Source organism: Schistocerca gregaria, chromosome 5 (assembly GCF_023897955.1).
Source record: "Schistocerca gregaria isolate iqSchGreg1 chromosome 5, iqSchGreg1.2, whole genome shotgun sequence".
Classification (NCBI taxonomy): domain Eukaryota; kingdom Metazoa; phylum Arthropoda; class Insecta; order Orthoptera; family Acrididae; genus Schistocerca; species Schistocerca gregaria.
The window spans coordinates 416,923,294-416,948,598 of record NC_064924.1 but is presented as its reverse complement, the minus strand read 5'-3'; the positions used below and the strand labels follow the sequence as shown (position 1 = coordinate 416,948,598).

General features: G+C 37.1%; 1 protein-coding gene across 1 annotated transcript in view; it reads left to right on the top strand.

The window, feature by feature from the left end:
• The window catches only part of LOC126272745 (peroxisomal acyl-coenzyme A oxidase 3-like), a 173,810-nt gene that overhangs the window by 86,225 nt on the left and 62,280 nt on the right, over positions 1–25,305 (top strand). The window contains exons 6-8 of the mRNA XM_049975804.1: positions 517–807; positions 922–1,076; positions 8,571–8,693. Of these exons, the coding sequence (XP_049831761.1) occupies positions 517–807; positions 922–1,076; positions 8,571–8,693 (569 nt within the window). The remainder of the gene's footprint in view (positions 1–516; positions 808–921; positions 1,077–8,570; positions 8,694–25,305) is intronic.

The following is a 25,305-nucleotide window of genomic DNA, read 5'->3' as shown; positions in this document are numbered from 1 at the left end:
ACTTGGCATTAAACAATTAAGGAAGTACATAAACTAAGTCATGGAGGTGATGTAAAGTTAAGGGAAAAGAAGGCACACATTATGCTGGCAATTCGCAAAGTTAATCCATAGAAGGAAGTATCTCAAGTCTCATTCAGGTAGCTCCTCAGCTGGCATCACAAGGCTGAATGGATCCCATTCCCCTTACCTAGGAAACATCCTTCCCAGTACTGGGGATTGAACCCAGGCCTTCTGCACAGCAGTCAGGCACACTGACCACTCAGTCTTAGAGAAGTTAAAATAAGAAAAGATTACTAGTAATATTTTCTTGTTTTAACTTCTGAACACATCTGATACCAAATTACAAAATTTGTTACTTGTGTTTTTGCACTTCTGTTAGAACTGTTCCAATTTTATAAATTTAGTTAATTTCATTGAACATAAATATTTAAAAATTTTTGATAATGATATGGCAATATACTGAAACTCTGAAAATATGTGAATTGTGATAGACCAATGAATGACTTTCTTCTGCAGGAAAAAGTGCCACACATGCAGTTATATTTGCAAGACTTATTACACCAGATAAAACAGACCGTGGTCTACATGCATTTGTTGTTCCCTTAAGGAATCCAGCAACCCTTCAGCCATACGCTGGTGTTATTGTTGGTGATATGGGAGAAAAGGTTGGACTGAATGGAGTTGACAATGGTTTTGTGTTATTCAATAGATACAGGATACCTCGCGAGAACCTTCTAAATAAGACAGGGGATGTGACTCCAGAAGGAAATTATGTCAGTCAGTTTAAAGACCCTAATAAGAGGCTAGGTTTGTATTATTTGTGAATACCAAAGAAATACTTAATTTAAAACAATTAACAAAGTATAGCTAAAAAAATGAAACTCTTAATATTAATATGTGGTACCAAAAATATAATTCTAGGAGCTTCATTTGGAACATTGTCTGCTGGTCGAGTAGATGTTCTGTCACAAGCTTTGGCATACCTTCAGAAAGCAATTCCTATTGCCATTCGATATGCTGCAGTACATACCCCAGATGCAGAGAACTCTCTCACCTTGTTAGACGGTCAGTATCAGGTGAGTTATTAGTTGTTATTATGAAGCACTGCTCTGGAATACTACTTTATATGTGCAAAACAATACAACCTCAATTTTCAGACCTTGTCACCATTATTTTTGTGGTAGAACAGATATTTTTATGGTACTTGCCCATTTACAATATGGATGTTTTTGTGCCTGCCATAGATATCTGCAGGGAAAGGGAAAGAGAAGCACACATGTCCAACCCCTCGAATTTGAGATACAGAGATTTCATTCCTGTATTGAGTGGACAAATGTCAATTCTCTACAATACTATAAGTTTTAAACATCACCTATAAAAATTAGTTCTTGTGGTTTGAACATGTCATAATTGACCACATATCTTCATCATAAATGACAATTTAAGAGAGTTACCCCTCCCCCGCCCTTGAAAAATTTTTGCAGACACCTATGGTGACTGCTGCAGAAGGTTAATAAAATCTGTTGCAATGCTTCACTAGGAGCTAGTTAGACTTCCTTAACTTTTATTGTTTACCTTTGAAGCATGTGCTGAATGTCCTATGTCAGAATGTTAGAGCCAATAAAAGGGGTGAAACTTTTGATAAATTAGGTCTTAGGAAATGTTGAATTGAAAGTGCTTTGTTAGTGTTGCTGTTTTGACCACATATTTATTGCAATTTGTACAAATATTGTTCAGATTTCATGATTTCATTGATTGGTTTAAAGAAAACCTGACAGTATTCCAAGACTCAAAGTACACAGATGTCGTATAAAAACAGACAGCTCTTCAGGCAGCATTTCACCCCAATTTAGACCAATATATAAGCAATGAACAGTGCTTTATGTTGTAGGGCATTCAAATTCATTCATAACAATGGTCTGAAATCAGAGCTAAACTACGAGTACTGAAGACAACACTCATAGCAAATAGACATGTACAAGTCTATAGAAATGGCCTTCAAATGGAGTTCCATCAAAAAATCCAAAACCAATAATTGAGTGGTTGGCAAGTTACTTAATCAAATTCATGTAAATCCAGGAAATGATGAGATAAAAAAGAAAATTATTTCAGACACAAAGAATTTTTTAATCTTTAGCAAATCTTCTTTTGTCTTGATATGTCAGTTGATATTTCCTGCTAACTACTGTTTGTCTATCAGGACTGCTTTCAGGATCTACTGTAAGGATTTTGGTTTGGATTTGGCTATTAGATAGATTAATTCATGAGTAAGGTTCATTTGTATTATAAATATTTCATCGAAATTAGCTGTACTATATTGAACTTAAATCCACCACCACATTAAAGCATCTATGCCTGGGTTTCAGGCAGAATCCCCACTTTTGTCTGATGCTGAGGGCCTGTTCCAATACACTTGGAGAGCCTTTGCAGTGCTGCTCAAATTTAGGGAGAATACCAAGTGAGCTGAGGCATGGATATGAATTTGGATTAAGGAGGGAGGCATGCTAGGGTAGTCCATGGAGTTGTGCGAAATCACTATGCCACGGTGGCATAGTGGTTAGCACATGTGCCTAGTGAGAAGGAGAGCTAGATTTGAATCCTGGCCCCATACAAATTCCCATTCATTGCTTCAGCCCACAGATATACATCATAGATGTTTGAAACTTGGAAAGATCTCTGGAACCTATAGTTTTAGGCAGAACCCCCTCCTTTCATTCAATGATGTGGTGTGATTACAGTGCCCTTAGACAACTTGTGCAATGCTGCTCCAGATTAGGGGGAATACAAAGTGAGCTGAGGAGTGAAAGCGAATTTGGAACAAGAAGAGAGGCATGCTAGGGTAGTCTGCACAGTTGTGCAAAGCCACTATGTTTGGGTAGTGTAGTGGTTAGTGCATCTGTTTAGTGAGCAGGAGATCTGGATTTGAATCCCGGCCTTGATACAAATTTTCATTCATCCCTTCATTCTGCATATAAACATTGTAGATGGTTAAGACTTGAAAAGGTCTCTTGAACCATATAGTTTTATTTGATTAACCTTTGAGTGAGTGCACCTATGTATAGAGCACACCATTCACAAAAAACATTATCTTGTAACATTCCATTGTTATTTCACAATTCCAAGTCCATGCCTATTCCTTTATTACTGCTTCAGCTAATACAGTCATAAGTTGTGTTGTCATACATCCAATGGAGCAGCAGTAATATAAATTAATAAATAGCTAGGTGAGAAAAAATTTACAATCCATGCAAATAAATGTCTCAGATCCTGAGATAGCAGCATAGTTCCGCAGTGAGGCACTTATCTACAAGGTGTTGGTAATTAACTAAGTCATTGGCAGGTATCTGATGCAACTGCACTGTTTAATGCTTCAAGTGGCTCATTACCAATCATGGACAATTGCCAAGATGAAAAACATAGAAGTAGATATCCTCGGTGTAGCAAAGCAGTTTAAATCACTTAATAAAGGCAAGGCCTCTGGTCCAGATTGTATACCAGTCAGGTTCCTTTCAAAGTGTGCTGATACAATAGCTCCATATTTAGCAGTTGTATAAAACCACTCAGAAGCAGAAAGATCCATACCTAAAGACTAGAAAAGTGCTCAATTCACACCAATACACAAAAAGGGAAGTTGGAGTAATCCACTGAATTACAGGCCCATACCACCAACATCGATTTGCAGTAGGGTTTTGTAACATATACTGTGTTAAAAAATTATGAAGTACCTTGTAGAAAACGATTTATTGACACATAGTCAGCACAGATTCAGAAAATAACATTTTTGTGAAACACAACTAGCTCTTTATACATACGAAGTGAAGAGTGCTACTGACAGGGGATGTCAAATTGAATCTATATATTTAGATTTCCAGAAGGCTTTCTACACTGTTCCTCATAAGTATCCTCTAACCAAACTGTGTGCCTATGGAATATTGCTTCAGTTCTGCAACTGAATTCGTGATTTCCTGTCAGAAAGGTCACAGTTCTTAGTAATAGATGGAAAGTTGTTGAGTAAAACAGAAGTAATATCTGGCGTTCCCCAAGGAAGTATTATAGGCCCTCTATTGTTCCAGATGTGTATTAATGACATATGAGACAATCTGAGTAGCTGACTTAGATTGTTTGCAGATGATGCTGTATTTTACCATCTTGTGAAGTCATCAGATGACCAAAACGACTTGCAAAATGATTTAGATAAGATATCTGTATGGTGTGAAAAGTGGCAATTGACCCTGAATAAGGAAAAGTGTGAAGTTATTCACATGAGTACTAAAAGAAACCCACTAAATTTCAATTACACAATAAGTCACACAAATCTGAAGGCTGTAAATTCAACTAAATACTTTGTGATGACAATTACAAATAACCTAAATTGGAATGGTCACATGGATAAAGTTGTAAGTAGAGCAAACCAAAGGCTGTGAATCATAGGCAGAACACTTAGAATGTGCAACAGCTCTACTAAAGAGACTGCTTACACCTTGCTTGTCCACCCTATTCTGGAGTATTGCTGTGGCATGTGGGATCTGCATCAGGTGGGACTGACGGATGACATTGAAAAAGTTCACAGAAGGGCAGCTCATTTTGTATTATCATGAAATAGGGGGGAGGGTGCCACAGATACAATACGTGAATTGAAGTGACAATCACCACAACAAAGGCATTTTTCATTGCAATGGGATCTTCTCATGAAATTTCAATCACCAGTTTTCTCCTCCAATTTCGAAAACATTCTGTTGTCACCCATCTACATAGGGAGAAATGATCATCATGATAAAATAATAGAAATCAGGGCTCACACAGAAAAATTTAAGAACTCATTTTTTCTGCATACTGTTCAAGAGTGGAATGTTGTTTAAATAAATAGTAGTTTAGCTCATATCATGTAAGTTTATTTTATCATTGTTTCACTAAACAAGATTAAACTCTGATACATCTACATCTTGGTATGTACAGACTGCTATTCTTAATGTATCTAAAAAATACGTCACACGCCCACTCATGTTATGAAAAACAGAACGTCTGAGGATTGCACTACCTATGCTTGGGTTTCAAGCAGAATCCCCCATTTCATTCAATGCTGGGGTGCTGCTCCAATACAGATGGAGAGCCTCACAGTGTAGCTCTAGTTAAGGTAGGATACCAAGTGGGCTCAGACCTGAATGGAAATTTGGATTGAGGAGGCAGGTATGGTAAGCCACCGTGCCTGGATGGTGTAGTGGTTAGCACATCTGCCTAGGGAGCAGGAGAGCCAGATTTGAATCCCAGCCTTGGTATAAAGTTTCATTTGTCACTTTAGCCTGTATATTACAATACAGTTAAAGAGCCTCTGCAATGCTGTTTAAGTTTAGGGGAGGGTGACATGCTAGGGTAGTCCATTGTGTAAAGCCAGTGTGTCAGGGTGGCTTAGTGGTTAGCCCATCTGCCTAATGAACAGCAGACCTAGGTTCAGACCCCAACCTTGGTACAAATTTTCATTTCTCTCTTCAGTGTGCATACATAAATCATACATGCTTGAGTCTTGAAACAGTCCATGGAACCATATAGTTTCATTTGATTAGTCCAAGCGAGTTAGTTTCTACTCTGGAGGAGTGGGTGACAGTTTAAGTGAAACTGTATGAGCTGGCAAGATGAATATCACACTTTTTGTCTAAATGAGATGACCACACAAGAAATAGTGTGTAAATATGTCTACAAAATGGTACTGGATGGCCATCAACTGAAAGGGCATGAGCTAGCAGACATTGTAGGCATTTTAGAAAGAGTTGTACAAATATACTAACTGAAAATGTGGCCATGAGAAAGCTTTGTGCAAGATGGGAGCTGTGTTTACCCACAGTGGGAAAAAAACATTGTGGGGATGTTTCAGTCAAGTGTTTGGCTATATTTTGTTTCAATAAGACCTATTTTTTGCTTTGATTCATAACCATGGATGAAACATGGATCCATCACTTCACATCTGAGATGTAAGAGTCAAAACAGTGGATCAGTGGACTGAAAGGAAAGAGTCTGTACCAAAGAAGGTGAAGACAGTTCCATCTGCATACAAGTTCATGATCTCAGTTTTTGTGGAGGTGTGTGGGATAATTTTCATTGATTATCTTCAAAAATAAAATCAATCAGTGGTGAGTACTATTCAAATTTATTACAGTGTTTGAGTTATGAAATCAAGCAGCAATGGCTGTATTAATAAAAAAAGAAAGTTTTGTTTAATTGTGACAGAGCATAAGGTCACACATCCATTACTGACATGGCCAAAATCACAGTGTTAAAGTTTGAATTGCTTTCTCATGCACCATATTTTCCAGATTTAGCCCCCTCTGATTATTTTCTCTTTCCAAAAATTAAGAAATGCCTTGGTGGTAAATGATTTGCCAAAAATGATGAGGTGGAGTCTGTAGTTGATGGCTATTTTGTGGAACTCACTTTTCACTATGAATAGGGTATGGAAGCTTAAGACCACCTCCGGCAAAACTCACGCTGAAAGGAGACTATGTAGAGCAATAAAGATTTTTTCCCAATGTTTTTGTGTTTTTGTTTTAGGTCATGTACTTCTGGGGCAGCCACACACTGATCAAACTGTGAAGGAAACCAAGGAAAATTTAGGAAAGGAATAAAAATTCTGGTAGAAGTAACAAAAAATTTGAGGTTCACTGGTAACATTGTAAATCTATCACAGATGGCAAAGGACTTGGAAGAGCATCTGAATGGAATGCATAATGTCTTGAAAGAGGTTAAAAGATGAAAAATAATAAAAGTAAAACAAGGGTAATGGAATATAGTTAAATTAAATCAAGTGATGTTGAAGGAATTAAGTTAGGAAATGAGACTCTAAAAGTAGTCAATAAGTTTTGCTATTTGGATGGTAAAACAACTGACCATGATTAAAATAATGAGCATATGTAATGAAAATTGGCAATAGGAAGAAGAGCATTTCTGGAGAGAAATTTTTTAACATCCATATAAGTTTAAAATGTTAGGAAGTGTTTTCTGAAGGTCTGGAATATAGTCTTGTATGAAAGTGAAATATAGATGATAAGCAATCCAGAAAGAAGAGAATGAAAGCTTTTGAAATTTTGTACTACTGAAGAATGCTGAAGATTAAATGAGTAGAATGAGTAACTAATGAGGAGATATCAAACTGAATTGGGGGAAAAAGAAATTGACGGCATAACTTGACCAAAAGAAAGGATCACTTTGATAGTACATGTCTGAAGCATGAAGGATTCATCAGTTTGGTAATTTAGGAAGGAGTGGCAGGTGGAAGATGTAGAAAGATTCCAAGGGAGAATACATTAAGCAGGCTGTAATAGATGTAGGTTACAGTAGTGATTTGGAGATGAAGAAGCTTGTAAAGGATGGAACAAGTATATGTGTGTGTAGTAGTATTTTCTATCTGGGATCTCCCATTGCTGCATGCATAAATAAATATAAATTACTTTTTCTCATGACAGATATCATATTGATTTTCAAGTACCAATGAATTACTAATATGAGTGTCTAATAGTGTATGCATAAATATTAATTCTGATATCTTGTTGTCTTATGTACCTCATTTATTCATGTATTATTGTCAGTGTGAGAACTATCATGACTAGTTAATATGAGTACTCTCATGAATGTATTGCATTGTACCGTATTGCATCCATTATTGTAAATTTTATAAAATAAGTATTGTAAAAGCTCTGAATCATTCCGTATGTTCATAAGTCTAATGCTATTGGAATCAATACTGGTGCTATTGCTGATTTCTTTTTCATTTCTATCAGTGATGTCACTGATTTTCAATCAGATTGAGTGAATGACTGACAGTGTACCACTAGAACTCATCAGTAATATCACTGAATCCATAACATATATTAACAAAACAGTATTGTCTAATTTATGATACTGAGGTATCGTACTGGGGGACAGTAATTGTAGCTACTTCATCTGTTTCTGAACTGTTGCACTGTTCCATTCTGCCTCCTTTCACAGTGTTCTTAGGTGAATTAAATTTTTGATACACTTAAGTATACTATACATCTTGTGAACCCCGATTTGTTTTGATCCTGGTAGTTATATTAGGAGATTACCTCTCTTCAGTGTCCTTACAGATTATAGGACATTACACACGAACAAAAGTGAACCAAAAAATCACCTAAATAATATCTTTTTTCAATTGTTTATAAAGCTGTTTCCATGTTAGTAGCTACTACGAAATTTATTATTTAATTTTTCAAATTTTTAAGTGAATGTTTATTTATCAATTGCTTAACTCTATTTTAAAAGTGCAATGACAATGACATGATGTATAGGACAGGTGACATATTTACAATTACATAAAGAAGTGTATGCTCATATACTCTCAGTCATAGAAAGTGATATGTTCATGTTGAACTGGATAATCAGATTTTTAAGTTTCTGAAAGCAACATTTTAGCTTAACTTAAGTAATAATCACATAGCTTGAGTCTATATTTTATTTAGTGAGTCATTGTGTTAGTTCCATTATCGCTACATTCTCATGGTGTTAGACTGTGGAGGAATACAAATTTCTCACAAAATAACCATTTATTTCATCATTTATAGCAGTGGCAGTTGATCCCACACTTGGCTGCTACCTTTGCACTGAAAATCCTTGTTAACTTCTTTTCTGATTTGATGGCTGACTTCCAAGTAAAAACATTCCTTGGAACAAATAAGGAAGAACTGGTAAGAAAATCATATTACACATTCTGCTAGAATAGGTTCTGAAAAAACAATGGTATGCACTGTGAAGATTATTTCAAGCAGCATAGAACAGTATCACTCACTATCCAATCGAGAAAGAATGTCCTTGCCCACCTTCAAGAGTAAGCTCACTGGATGTGTTGCACAGGACTTGTATATTAATTGAAAATATGCAATATGATGATCTTGGACTTTTCCCATTAGATTGTGCTCTTTAATATATGGAAGCATGACTGATTTACATCCATAAAATGTAAAGGATAGAACATCAGCTTTCATTCACCACCTATAGTACATATCTGCTGCAATGTAAATCTTCATGTAGCATGCATTGTTTCATTTCCTTACGTATAGGTTAAGATTGCTAATGAAGTCCAAAACTTTCTTTCTGGAATAATCAGTACTGAATTAGAAATTGTTATGTTCTGACTAGAGGTAGAACTCTAAAATAAGTATATAGCCCAATTTATCTGATTACTTCTTTGGCAACAAAGCCGGGAAGCTGACATACTGTGGTGACTCGTGTGGCACTGGCCTTTTCGCAGAATAAAAATAAATTCAGAAAGTATGTAACATACACTGTTTAAAAAACTACTGGATTAACATGGTCTGTCATAACCTTGGCAAAAAATGATTGTGTAAATAAGGGACATGATACAGTAATACATGTGAAAATAAAATCCTATGATCACCCAATATTTTATTTGCTCTTTTGTTTGATTTCACACTTACATAATCAGTTGCAGAACTTAAAATCCATGGTCTGTAATATGCTTCAAGAGTGAGTTTCCTAAGTATCTAAAATAGAAATACAGTGGAACTTCCTTTTTACATTCCTCAGTTTTACGTTTTTTGTGATTCTACAATGTAAATTCATAGCCCCTGTGAAAAACCCATAAGGTCAATGCTAAAAATTCCCCAATTTTACATTTCTTCCTAATAAGGTTTACCTTTATTCTAAGTTCTTACTCGTTGTCTCACTTGACTTTGTCCCATTTTCTTCCTATTGACGTTTGATGTGACTGAACAACTTATAGGTAGCTCAAAAGGCAAATGTTTCTCACCAAGGGTGGTGGTGGAATTAAGGGAATATTTTAGCCCGTTGTGGAGAAGGGAGATGTGAGAGAGGAAATGCTGACTGACATAATCCACAAATGGTGTTGCCAACACAACATGTAACATTTAGCTTCAGTGCACAGTTATGATACAACTATTGCTGGGTTGCAGTAGAAAAACAAGACAGTAGATGCAAAGTGTTCTGGACCAAGCGAATACATGATGAATGGGCCTAGCCACCACCTTTTCTTATGCCATTTATGACTCCGTCTCATCTCCTTGCATGTTTTCAGCAACAATATCAATCATCAACCTTTTATATTCAAACACTGAGTCTCAAAGGTTATGCTCAATCATAATCAGGGAATGTTACCCATTTCTGGCTAATGAACTCTTAATTGCTGGCAAATTATCAAATCACTCAATAGTCATCACAGGAATCACACCATACTAAGATGTGTATAGGAGTTGACCTACTGGATATGTGATGGGAGTGCAGGTAGGTGTGCTGAAAATATACTTTTTGTGCAGATGATGTGCTGTGACAGAGATGCCAAACAGAAATAGAACAAGGGTTTTGCAACAGCACATTTCAAATGTTCAAACAGTACAGTTCGAACAACTACTTATACTACTCATATACAGTGTGGTCCACTGACAGTGACCGGGCCAAATATCTCAAGAAATAAGTATCAAACGAAAAAACTACAAAGAACAAAACTTGCCTAACTTGAAGGAGGAAACCAGATGGCACTATGGTTGGTAGATGGCGCTGCCATATGTCAAATGGATATCAACTGCATTTTTTAAAATAGGAACCCCAATTTTTTATTACATATTCGTGTAGTAAGTAAAGAAATATGAATGTTTTAGTTAGACCACTTTTTTCGCTTTGTGATAGATGGTGCTGTAATAGTCACAAACGTATGAGTACGTGGTATCACGTAACATTCCACCAGTGCAGACGGTATTTGCTTCATGATACATTACCCGTGTTAAAATGGACCGTTTACCAACTGTGTAAAAGGTCGATATCGTGTTGATGTATGGCTATTGTGATCAAAATACCCAATGGGTGTGTGTTATATATGCTGGACGACATCATCCAAATGTCCGGACCGTTCACCAGGTTGTCACGTTATTTAAGGAAACAGTAAGTATTCACCCACATGTAAAACATCAGCCACAACCTGAAACAAATGCTGATGCCCAAGTAGGTGTTTTAGTTGCTGTCACAGCTCATTTGCACATCACTAGCAGTCAAATTGCATGAGAATTGGGAATCTCAAAAAGGTCGGTGTTGAGAATGCTACATCAACATTGATTGCACCCGTATCATATTTCTATGCACCAGGAATTGAAAGGCGACGACTTTGAACGATGTGTATAGTTTTTCCACTGGGTGCAAGAGAAATTACAGGATGATGACAGATTTTTTGCACGCATTCTATTTAGCGATGATGCGTCACTCACCAACAGCGGTAATGTAAACTGTCATAATATACACTATTGGGCAACGGAAAATCCATGATGGCTGTGACAAGTGGAACATCAGTGACCTTGGCGGATTAATGTATGGTGCGGCATTATGGGAGGAAGAGTAATTGACCCCCATTTTATCGATGGCAATCTAAATGGTGCAATGTATGCTGATTTTCTACGTAATGTTCTGCCAATGTTACTACAAGATGTTTCACTGCATGACAGAATGGCGATGTACTTCCAACGTGATGGATGTCCGGCACAGCTTGCGTGCGGTTGAAGCGGTATTGAACAGCATAGTTCATGACAAGTGGATTGGCCGTCGAAGCACCATACCATGGCACGCATGTTCACCAGATCTGACATCTCTGGATTTCTTTCTGTGCGGAAAGTTGAAGGATATTTGCTATTGTGATCCACCGACAATGCCTGACAACATGCGTCAGCACATTGTCAATGCATGTGCGAACATTGCAGAAGGCAAACTACTCACTGTAGAGAGGAATGTCGTTATATGTATTGCTAAATGCAATGAGGTTGATGGACATCATTTTGAGCATTTATTGCATTACTGTGGTATTTACAGGTAATCACATTGTAACAGGATGTGTTCTCAGAAATGATAAGTTCACAAAGGTACATGTATGACATTGGAACAACCAAAATAAAATGTTCAAACGTACCTATGTTCTGTATTTTAATTTTCAAAACCTACCTGTTACCAACTGATCATCTAAAATTGTGAGCCATATGTTTGTGACTATTACAGTGCTACCTATCACAAAGCGAAAAAAGTGGTCCAACTAAAACATTCACATTTCTTTACATACTACATGGATATGTAATAAAAAATGGTGGTTCCTATTTAAAAAAGAAATGCAGTTGATATTCATTTGACTTATGGCAGCACGATCTAGCGGGCCAACCCTAGCACCATTTGGTTTCCCCCTTCAAACTAGACAAGCTGCATTCTTTGTAGATTTTTCATTGGATGCTTATTTTGTGAGATATTTGTCCCAGTCACAATCAATGGACCACACTGTATAGACTTTGCACCACACACACCACACACTGTAAATCGTAAAGACTGGCAGCAGTGATAGAGGCCATCAAGCAAAACTGTAGCATCTGAACTTTCTTTCAAGTTTACATTTTACACAGTGTACAGAAACTCACCCAGCCAACTTCTAATAAGCTTGTAACATAAATTGGAGAAGTAAATGCATTTTTTTATGTCTGTTTTCTCATCAAGCCTAAAACAACACTTCACTCGTGGTTAGCAAATGGAGTGTGGCTCATAATGAAAGCATTAAACAATAACAGCTATGGTGACAAAATAAGTTATTAAGAAGATGTCCACATTTATGCTTATGCATAACTACTTAATTGCTGCATTTTTTGGTTTAATGCACCATGTTTGTAAATTTTTGCTTTTTTCTGGGTGAGCACAAAAAAAAGATCTCTTAAAAATGTGTGTTTTGACGTATAATTTGTGGTCATAGCATGTCAGAAAACAACTCTATTACCTTGTACCCAGACATCACTTTCAATTTTTTTATGAGTTCTTACTTGCTGTTACACATCTGTGATTTTTTAAGAACTGATGAAATTCACTACCACAAATTATTCTATAAACATTATATTGTAAATTTAATTTCCTTCACTTAGACAGATTTTATAGAAAGTATTGGAAAGGACTGCAGTTTTTAATCATATATGCTAATTATATATGTTGTCTCTTTTTTTGGGGGGGGGGGGGTAATATTTTCCTTATTTCTGCATTTTTTAAGTCTGGACTGCATGAAAACATAAAATATGGGTTTCACTGTACATCCTAGCCTATACTTGTTAAATGGACTGCTGATATCCATTTTTATTACTGAAGGTGCATTTAGACTAAGAAATTCCCTTTTGTAGATATACATTTTCAAAAATTTTAAACTTAGCTCATAGAATTAGCAGGCCAGTACTAACCTTCACAAGGAAAATTTTCTGGTTTTGCTGATGTATGTGGCCCTATCCTGTCTTTCAGCACGGAGACAAGTAGCTTTTTCACAATTGTAAAATGTTTACCATGAATGGGAAGTTGTGGACTTTTCCTAGGTTGTGACTAATGGGTTACAGTGTGAGATTTGTGAAAAGTATTTTCACTGGAAGAAATTCAATGAGGAAACCATCATTCTAGTGCTATCCTCCCCTGAAATTGCAGGATAAGTAGCAAACATAAGTTAATAGTGGAGCATATGTGTAAGATTTTTACTCTTCAACTGCAGTTAGAAAATGCAAGAGAGGAACTGGTCTGGCTGAGGTAGAAGAGAGCTGTGGAATAGAAAATACTAATCCATTGGCAAGCATATACACACATGGTGTGTACAATTACACACCATCTGTAAATTCTAATCCGTTGGTAGAAAGGCTGCTAGAGAAGGTTATATTCAGACAGTTTCACTTCCTGTCAGCAATAGATTTGACCAGCAGTCAAGAGTTTAGTGGAGGGAAGTTTCTTGTACCTGTAGATAAAGGAAACATGCAGTAGACCTCAGCAGTTAAGCTGTCTAAGGCAGTTGTAAATTCAGATAGGAAGAAAAAGATCCTGCTGTTAGGTAGTTCTCGTGGTAGAGGTGTAGGCCAACAGTTGCAGGAAGCATTGTGATGTCCAGTGCAGGGTTGACTCAGTTGACTGATAATCTAGAGTAATTACATAGGAATTTTATAAAAGAGTACCAGATAGTGATCGTGGGTGGCTCTGGGACTACTCTTAATAGACAATGAGTATGACATAGGTGGTAAACTGGGAAAGATAACAACTTAGTTTGGTGGCACAAACGTACACCTAGTACAGCTATTTCAGCTGATCAGCTTCATCTTAATACTGCTATTAGGTATATTAACATGGAGCAACAGAAGGCACTGGTGCCATTTGAGTCTATCAATAGAGGTGTTTCACTAGTTGTGGCCTGGTTGGAAAAGTTTATAGGTAACAATGTAGTGGACCAGATGGGGGAAGGGGGGCATCACTCATGGGAAAATTCTTGTAGTAATAGGTGTTAGAGTGACACCTTCTTTAAATTGAAGTCAGCTGATGTATATCCCTGCTTAAGGGAATTCTCTCTAAAGAAAGGGGACCATCTTCAAAAAAGGCCAGGTATCAAATCAATCAAGGAATTAGCATATTTCATTGAAATATAAGAGGTGTTATAGAAGAAGTTGATGAATTGCAAGTAGATGTCGACTCTGACATTACTGGTATTTGCAGCATACCATGTACAAATAAGAGAAAAATTAAGTATAATTAAGTAAAATTAAATATCTTAGCTTCAACATTTATCTTTCAGTTTGTGGTCTGTGCAGAGAACTTTTTGTGAAAACTAACTGCGTGTCCTATAAAAATAGAATCTAAATAGCAATACCTTTGCTGAGAGGTGTGCTTTCTTAACAGATGTACTCCACCTCAGTGTGAGTACACAGTGCTTACATAAGATATTTAAAGACATTTTTACAAGAACGTGCCATTTTTTATAGTACAATGGTACATTCAGTGTAATAATACTAATAAATGAGCTAGTTGAGCAATCGTGTATAATTGCATCTAATTTACACAAATTTCTGGCAAGTGAGGAACCTCAGAAAAACAAGAAAAATGAAAGTCATCCAGAACATATTATGGATGAAATTCAATCAGAGTTGCTAGAGTGCTTGATGTTAATACTAGCTATATTTAATCAAGACACTACATGTATCAGAACATCATGTAAACAATGTGACACTTCAGGTCTTCCTACACTGGGATACAGATTAGCTGACAATTTTGTAAGGAGCTCTTTGTGAAGACTGGAAATGGCCAAGCACATAAAAAATGGTATTCCATTTGAATCTATCTATGTATCAAAGCACTGCACTGAATAGGTCACTGAAGGTTGCACAGGTACAGTTGACTTTTGTAAACTGAAAATTTTGATTGTAGTTATTTATAGTTTCCCTAACTCTGACTTCAAGACATTTCTGTTCAAACTGAAGAGAGTTCTTAGTTCACTTTAGAGACAGTACCAAAATTTTGTATGTGATCCTGCAAGAGAAAAATGTTGGAAGACCTCCTACATTCATATCACCTCATGCAGACTGTAAATGTTCCAACCAGAGTGCAGGGCAACAGTAGCACAACTATAGACACTACTCCAGGGACATTCAATGAGTAAAAGGATAATTAGTCTTTCAGACTAAGATCTACAAAATTTAACACTAAAAGGAATTTGTGCATATACACACATGGTGTGTACAATTACACACTATCTATAAATATTAGTCCGTTGGCAACAGAGACTTATTTAACTTTCTACCATACTTGTTCCAGCCACAAATCTTTCAATATCTTGCTTTTTTTCTATGTAATGTTACACTCTTTTGACAATATATTGCTTTGACAACTCATTTCTATGTTTATCTTGAAAATCTAAGGAGATATTGTAGATGGAATTGGATAAAAGGTATTATCTCAAGATGACTTGGTCTCATCACAAAGCTCTGCAAATCCTCATTGAAACACATTTTTTATTACAGAGATGATTTTTTTTTATTTATAGATATAAATCGGATAGTAGATAACATACACATATGAGAATCACATTGGAATTGTATCAGAAATCCATTTTTGTATGATAGATTCTGAAGCATGGTGTGGTGTGGTGCATGAGGGGACCTGGCACTGGGGGCAGTAGGGTCATGTTTCCCTCCAAGTGTGCGTCCCACATGCATCCGGCTTCTTGGAGCAAACTGTGCATACTCGTGTCAGATTTCTCTTCTTCTCTCTTGGTTCAATGACTTCTGGGAAATGTCTTTCTGTCAACTGAAGAAGGTGGGGCATTCATCCTGGTCAGCCCGGCTTAGGAGAAACAACACTCCATTTGTATTTCTTAACTATTTTTTTCCAAGAAGGTCAACATAAATACCAGAGAGTCCTTTTCCCCTCTAAATTTACCATACAAAGTAAAAGAATTTCTCACAGAAATTTCCAGCAAATGGGCAGATTTTCTTGTAATACTTTTAACTTTGCTTTTGGGTATTGGATATGATGCCATGCTCTGTTTGGCTTGATCCACTCCTCTCACTGGATTGCTGTAGTCAAGCACAAACTTAAGCTTTAGTATTTTCTTTGACCTTCTCTCCGTCTCCACTACATCCATTGTGTGGATAGTTGAAAGAAGTACCACATCTTTCTTGCCCTTCCATCACAGTGCCGTAATATATCCTCGTCTTTCACCTGAATTACCCTCCTTTCATAATTTTTATTTCAGAGAGATTGTGGCATCTGTTTCTGGGTAATTTTTACTATTCTATAGCTGTCAGTGGTTTTCAAAATTAGGAAATATGTCAGCTGTGTGCATGTGTAAAAGCTATCTGCTGTTAGACAATAACCTTGCTCCATGAGTGATTTTACAAATGGCAAAATGACTTGCAATGAAACTGGAAAATCCGTAAACTTTGCATCCAACTTTGTCCCTTTCTCTGTGTAAATAATCAGAGGCCATGATTCCCACAGCATGTAGAATTTTATTCCAAATCATGTCCTTTTCAGTGGGACATACTGTGCCCAACCCAGTCAGGCTTGTACAAAAGTAAAGTTTCATCCACCGTACTGTCCCATTCAGGAACATAAGAAGTTTAGAATTTATTTTCAGGGTGTTATTAAACTGGCCAGATCTTGTTCAGCTTAGAATTTGCATAATTTGTAGCATCATACACTACTTTATTAGAAGAATGAAAATACTTTCTCATTTGACGAAACCTCTTGTACGGCATTACGTCAGTGAAAAATGGAGTTGATATGCTTTCTCGTTGTGTGCAGTACATCTGCAATTCAGGTTTCTAAACAATACTTTGAAAAATGGGTAGAGGAGGAAAAAAATTGAAGTTCTTCACATGATGGTGGCAAAACATTATATCTGGGGGTTGAAACATATTGGATGATATATTTAGCTGTTTCCACCTGTATCATTTTCATCAAATCACTATCAAAGAACTGTTCAAATATTTCTAGTTCATCATCAACAAAAGGAATCATACAGCCAGAATTAGAGGTAAATAGAAATCTCAGTGGAGCATAATCAGCAGTTTCATCAGTGACATGCCACACTATCATCTAAGACCAGTCTGTATCAGTGTCTTTCTCACATTCTTCCTCACTTGTCAAAAGTTCAACAGAGTCATCACCAGATTCCAAAACAGCAGTGTCTTCCCACTGCTCTTCCTCACTGGAATAATCACTATTTGTTTTAGAAGTGTTAAGTCCCATAGTGCTCTGAGCCATTTGTTTTGGAAGACTGCAAGCAGATATAATACTTCAACAACTGTACCAAAATGCCACGAAACAACACAGTGTTGTTGCAATGACTTCAAAAACACAAGCCAGTAGCAATACACTGCGTTACAAATGTGCAAGTGCAAAAAATGCTAACTAGTGATAACAGACATAACTACAAAGCTGGTGCTAACTAGCGGTAGTGAAAGAAAATACAATGTTTAAAACCAGGTGTTTGTGCAAGGATGTGTAAAACTTGGAGGCCCTGAGTTTTCTCAGCATGATATTTCTCAGCAAAACAGTCTAACCTGACTGATTATAAATGATAGCAAGACTCAGTTTTAGCAGTTTCTAACACACAATTCAACTAAAAGTACACAGAATGGGCATATGATCAGTCAGTTTGAACAGTCCAAATTCCCAGGTGTTCCGACAAATGCTAAACCGTCATGGGAAGCCCACGTTCAGGACCTTGCTCAGACACCGAACACTGCTATATTTACCATTACAATGGTATCTGCAGTAAGTAAGAGTCCAACATAGGAATAATCTCATTTTCTTATTCTAATTTGCTGATGACATGCAACATTATATTCTAGAGTAACTCTTCCCATTCATAAAGGCCCTTTTTGGCTCAGAAACAGGCAGTTCCAACAATATGTGGTGTAAATTCACAAATCTCTTGTTGATCCCTTTTCAAGGGTCTGTGAATTATGACTCTGGTCTCTTACAGCATTTTTTTAAAATACTGTTCACTGTTAACAACATGAGATTATACCCGAGAATTAGCATTATTCACTCGGTTAATACTATGCAGAAATTCAATCTATATTTGGATTGCAGCCTCCTAAGTCTTGTGCAGAAAGACATGCACTACTCAGCTGCAACCATTTTAAAGAAGCTACCACAACAAAAACAAAAAAGACAAAAAATGAAGAACTTCTTCATGGCTCATGTCTGTTCTGTGAGGGAACTCCTACTGCCAAACATAATGAGTTTTCTGCAGCCAGTGGACCAATCGATTATCAAAACTATGAAGTGACATTACAGGAGACAGCTGTTGATAAAGCTTTTGATAGAAGGTGCAAATGAAAAAGGCATTGTGGCTTATCACCAAAAATATAATTTAAAGTACAGTTCTTACATTGTGGTGGAATCAAGTAATTTGATGAAGATAATTACATTAAAAAGAGCTTACAATAAACTGAAAGCCATTTCAACCAAAAATGGGCTACATATGAACAAAAATAATCAATATTTGAAAATATAATGCAGTTGGATAGATTACAAACATAGTCACCAAGTGGTGGCAGGAGAACACAATTACAAAGTTATTATCATTAGCAGCTTTTGCAACCAGTGGCTCCTTCTTCTGGCAGAAGGGTCAAAGGAGAAAGCAGAGGGGTTAAGGAAAAGGACTGATGAGTCACCCAGAACCTCGGGTCATGGGAGACTTATTGGACGGGATGAGAAAGATAGTCTTTCCTTCTCAGACTCAGTCTGGTCTCAGCAGCCAGAGACAGTGGTCATGTGTGTGAGAGCTGTGTTTGCATTAGAGAGGGGAGAGGGAGAGAGAGAGAGAGAGAGAGAGAGAGAGAGAGAGAGAGAGAGAGAGAGAGAGAATGGGTGTGTGTCTAGGGGTGTATTGTCTAATTTGGTAAAAGGCCTTTTGGATGGAAGTTTACTTGTTTGACAGTCTTTTTGTTGTGGTTATCTGTGACTCAACATCTCTACATAGTAAACAGCAATCTGTCCTTTTCATAATACTGTCTGTATATAAATTACCTAGTAGAAAGTGTCTAAACCTCTTTAAGACTGTTTGCAATTGATGCAGTTGTCTGTAAGAAAGTAGCAATGCCAGAAGGCAATATTTATTTATGGAATGACCTGTGGAGGTTTGATAAATGGTGCAAACACTAGCAGTTATTCTGCATGTCAATGAGTGTAACACATTGCACATAAACAGGAAAAGAAATCCATTACTGTACAACTACATTCTTTATGACAAATTGCTGGAAGCAGTATCGACCATAAAATATCTATGAGTAACTATCCAGAGCAATCTCAAGTGGAATGACTACACAAAACAAGTAATAGGAAAAGCAGATGCCAGACTGAAATTCCTTTGAAAACTATTAAGGGAATGTAGCTCATCCATGAAAGAAGTGGCTTACAAGATACTAATCTAACTGATACTTGAGTACTGTTCATCAGTCTGGGCCCCTAGCCAGCTAGAACTGATAGGAAAAATGGAGAAGATTGAACAAAGAGAGGCATATTGTATCACAGGTTTGTTTGATTAATGCAAGAATGTTAAGAGGTGCTCAGCAAACTCTAGTGCCAGACACTACAAGAGAGGTGTCGTGCGTCATGGAGAGATTTAATATCGAAATTTTGAGTGAGTGCTTTCTCTTAAGAGTTGAACAACATATTACTTCACCCCACATACCATTCACAAGCAGAAAAAGAAAAGGGGAATCAGTTAAGTGGTGCCAGAAGTGCCCTCCACTGCACACCATCAGATGGCTTGTGGAATATTGTTGTAAGATAAGATATCCCTACAAAGTATTAAACTCAGCTATTTGTGTAAGTCGAAGAATTCCAGCTGCGACACATTGACACTATAGTTAAAGGATATTATGTGTTTGTGTTTTTTGAAATGCACAGTTTTACATTATTGAACATTTAAAGCACGTAATCAATCTTTGCATCACTTTGGGATTTTATCAAGATTTCAGTTGAATATTTGTGCAGTTTTTGTTTTTTTTTCAGACACTATGTCATTGTAAATAACTGCAAAAATTCTGAGGTTACTATTAATGTTATCTACATGGACACTAATATACCACATGAACAGCAAGCAGCTCTGCACATTTCTCTGGAGCACATTGGAAGTTCCACATCTGCTGATAGCTCTCCATTCTCTGAATCCTCCTTACCAAAAAATTCAGAATCCAGCCACAAATTTCACTTGATACCCCATAATCATACTTTTAATAATAAGTGTAGGTGTGCACAGAGTCGAAAGCTTTTTGGAAATTGAGAAATACTGCATCTAATTGATTACCGCCATTCATGGCTTTCATGATATCATATGATAAAAATGTGAGTTGGGTTTCACCTGATTGATGTTTTCAGAATCCATGCTGGTTGCCGTAGAGGAGGTCATTTTGTTCAAGATACATCAGTACATTTGAGCTCAGGTTATGTTCTAAGATGCCACAATTTGATGTCAGGGATATCAGATGGTAGTTTTGTGGACCAATGTGCTACCATGCTACGATTCTTATAGACATGTGTGATATGTATTTTTTTCCAATTACTGGGCATGGTTTTTTGTTCAGGGGATCTACAGTAGATTATAGTTAGAAGAGGAGCTAACTCAGCAGCAAATTCAGTACAGAATCTGCTAGAACTTCCATTGAGCCCTGGAGTTTTGTTCAGTTTTAACCATTTCAGCTAAGTAAAAAAAACAGACACCAAGTATATACTTAAGGCAAGGATGACCAATAATCCCTTCAGTGCGGCTGCTCACCATGCCCAAACTCTCATGGGAATTGGCAGAAAGCCATAAATAAATAGGATAACAGGCAAGAGGCACTACAATATTAGCATGTGGGTAAGTTGAGAATTTGGGTCTGATGAGAGATATGCTAGGGTAGTCTATGTAATTGTGACGTCCACTGTGTCTGAATGGTGCAGTGATCATTACATCTGCCTGGTAAGCAAGGGACCCAGGTTTGAACCCTAGTCTGGCACAAATTTTCAGCTTTCCCCATTGATTTAATCATTATCCACTGGCAGTTTTTGTCTTTAATTCCTTTGTGTCCTGATTCACAGTGGCTGCATATAAAAATGGTGGCTGAAAGAACAGATGTCACATATATAATGAAGACAAGGTGAGCAAATGATCCCTTCAGTGCAAATCTATACCAGGCTCAAACTCTTCCTGGAATCAATAAAATGTTGCAAGTAATGAGAATTATTGGCAAGGGACACTACATTACCAGTGTATGGATAAACTGAGAATTTAAGTCTGATGGGAAGTGTGCTGGGGTACTCTGTGCAGTTGTGATGACCACTGTTTGAATGGCACAGTTTTTTACTTTCCCCATCAATTTAGTCAATGCCAACTGGCAGGTAACATCTTTAGTTTCTTTGTGTCTTGACTAATATCCAGATTACTCATCTTTGGAGTGGTGTGAGTATTATATTGGGGAAAATACTCCTGAGTGCAGCTTTTCTACTCTTGCTTTGCTACCATCTGTTTCCGTCACTGTCTCATCCGTGAGTGTCTGAACATTAACTTTATTATCATTAACAGCCTTTACATATGATGAGAATTTCTGTGTGTTGTGTCAGAGATTCTTATATAATATTCTGCTACAATAGTCACTGAAGGCTTCACACATTGCATTGTTGACAGCCAAATGCTTTTCATTCAGCATCTCCCTATCTCTAGCCCCATGCTTTGTTTTACACCTACAACTCACTAGTCTCTGTTTATCGTGAAGTTTATTTACAGTGACCTTGTACCATGAAGTATCTCTCCCATCATGATCCATTTCATTAGGTAAATGTATGGCTAACTATTCTTCTAAACTTGTGGCACAGTCCTTCTACTTGCTCCTCTCCACACTTAATAACTGTTGTAATTTCCTGTCAAAGAGGCCACAGTTCGTAGTAATAGACGGAAAGTCATCAAGTAAAACAGAAGTAATATCCGGCATTCCCCAAGGAAGTGTTATAGGCCCTCTATTGTTCCTGATCTATATTAACGATGTAGGAGACAATCTGAGTAGTCGTCTTAGGTTGTTTGCAGACGATGCTGTCATTTACCGTCTCATAAAGTCATCAGATGATCAAAATAACTTGCAAAATGCTTTAGATAAGATATCTGTATGGTGCAAAAAGTAGCAATTGACCCTGATAAAGAAAAGTGTGAAGTTATTCACATGAGTACTAAAAGAAATCAGCTAAACTTCAATTATGTGATAAATCACACAAATCTGAAGGCTGTAAATTCAGCTAATTACTTAGGGATTACAATTACAAATAACCTAAATTGGAACGATCACATTGATAATATTATGGGCAGAGCAAACCAAAGACTGTGATTCATTGACAGAACACTTAGAAGGTGCAACAAATCTACTAAAGAGACTGCTTACACCATGCTTGTCTGCCCTATTCTGGAGTATTGTGGTGCGGTGTGGGATCTGCATCAGGTGAGACTGACGGACGAAATTGAAAAAGTACAAAGAAGGGCAGCTCGTTTTGTATTAACATGGAATAGGGGAGATAGTGTCACATACATGAATTGGAATGGCAATCATTAAAACAAAGGCATTTTTCCTTGCGGCAGGATCTTCTCATGAAATTTCAATCACCAGTTTTCTCCTCAGATTCTGAAAACATTCTGTTGGCACCCACCTACATAGGGAGAAATGATCATCATGATAAAATAAAAGAAATCAGGGCTCACGCAGAAAAATTTAAGTGCTAATTTTTCCCGCTTGCCGTTCAAGAGTGGAATGGTAGAGACACAGCTTGAAGGTGGTTCATTGAACCCTCTGCCAGGCCCTTTATTGTGAACAGCAGAGCAATTACGTAGATGTAGATGTTGTGACTTCCTTACTCAGACACACCAGTGCTGCTTCTTTAGCTACTTTGCTGAAAATATAAAACCTTGTATTTTGGTAATCATTGTTGTTACAGCTGCCTCTGGTTCACTGATACCAATTTCTACGTAGACATTCTCAAAGAGTTTAGGTCTGTTTGTTCAAAATGGCTCTATGCACTATGGGACTTAATGTCCAGTCCCCTAGACCTAGAACTGCTTAAACGTAACTAACCTAAGGACATCACACATATCCATGCCCAAGGCAGGATTCGAACCTGCGACCATAGCAGCATCACAGTTCCGGACTGAAGCGCCTAGAACTGCTCGACTACAGCAGCCAGCATAGTCTGTTTGTTGCTATTAGATCAAATATATTTCCACCAAGAGTAGCTTCTGAACTGTCTGACCTAGACAGTTGTCAGAGAACACACTCTGATATTTCACAAGATATCATGTCATACTCACAATTTAGAAAACTGTATTTTCCCCAGTTGATTGTTGGATGATTAAAATCTCCTCCAATGATGACAGTATGATTGATAAAATTACATGATAGTGAATTTAAATTTTCTCTTAAGTTTTTGGCTACATCTGGAGATGACTCTAGTGGTCAATAGAAAGATCTAATTATACATATATAACTGTCCTTGATGTGAGTATACCTTAGACAGTCTCACATGCAGTTTCAATTTCTACCTTAGTGGGTTTGAGTTCCTTAAGCACTGCAACTAACAAACCACCTCCATTTATGATTTGTGCATCCTTTCAATACACACTTAAATTTTCCCTAAATATCTCAGTGCTATCAATTTCAAGTTTTAACCAGCTTTCTGTACCTAATATAGTAAGAGCTCCCTGGATTTTTAAGAATGCTTCAAACCTTTGAACTTTGTTGTAAATGCTTTGGCATTTCATCACTAGGATTTTAATACTGAATCTTAAACTGACAGCTCTGGGTCCCTTACAACTGTTGTTACCTTGACTGGATGAATGGTGACCCAATGAATTCTGGGGCAATACTGCAAATTGTTAGCTTTGTTGAAAATTCATGTGCAGGGCTGGTCTTCTCAAGTTTCTCTGCCAGTCATTGGAATGATCCAAGTACAACCTTGGAGCCTAGATAACAGGCATCATTTATTCCAAACTGCACCACGATCTGAAGTTAATTGCACTCCATTCCCTCAATGGCTGGCAAAACAGCCTCTTCAACATGAATGTGTATACCATTTGAAGTCATTTTGAAGCTACATGCCTAAAATCTTTGTTTCTAATGAAGATATAATTTTGCTACAGTTTATGGTCACATTGGTGTTGCATGCTTCACCATTTAAATAGAAATCTAGGAATGTTGTTTCATTGGTGTTTGACAGTAGCATATCACCCAGAAACCATCCATTTTTTGTGTGCTGTAGCTTCATTTACAGCTGCTTGTATTTGTCTGGGGGTGTTTTCGGTAATGAGGATGCTTGTTGTGCCATCTGCAGAAGAACTATTTATTTGTGAGTGAGTATTCAGGTCTAGATCACTTATATACAAGAGAAAGATGATTTGTCCAAGGATCGATCCTCAAAGAACTCCTTTTTTTAGAATTTCTGCAGCTGAGAGACATGCAGCGGTGGCCAGTTATGACATGCTGATGCGCTGCAGCGCACTGTAAATATTACGCTAAAATTATGCAGTTTTGCTTCAGAAGTGAGCCAGAAATTGTTATAAAATTGCACCATCTCTCTTCAGATATGAGCTGGAAATCACATTAAAATTATGCCATTTCTCTTTGAATGCATGCTGGTAAGGAAATAAAATTGACAAAAACATATTTTGCAGCATTCTCTCTGCGATAACTAGCAACCAGTGTTTTGTGTAGAAAAGACAGTAAGCTGCAATTTGATCAACTCAGAGAAAAAACACAGTTGTTTCTTTTCTACTGCACATGCTCTGATTTGATGTCATTTCTTCCTGTAATACTAGTGCTATGTTGCACACAGCACCAAATCAGTATTTTTCTTTGAAATTGTGTGTATTGTATTGTACAAGCATAGAGTATGAGAACTTTTTTAAGGACTGTCTGTTGTGATGGCAATGTGGGATTCCTGCTGTGGGAGGGGGGAAACCTCATAATATCAAGCTATTCATTAGAA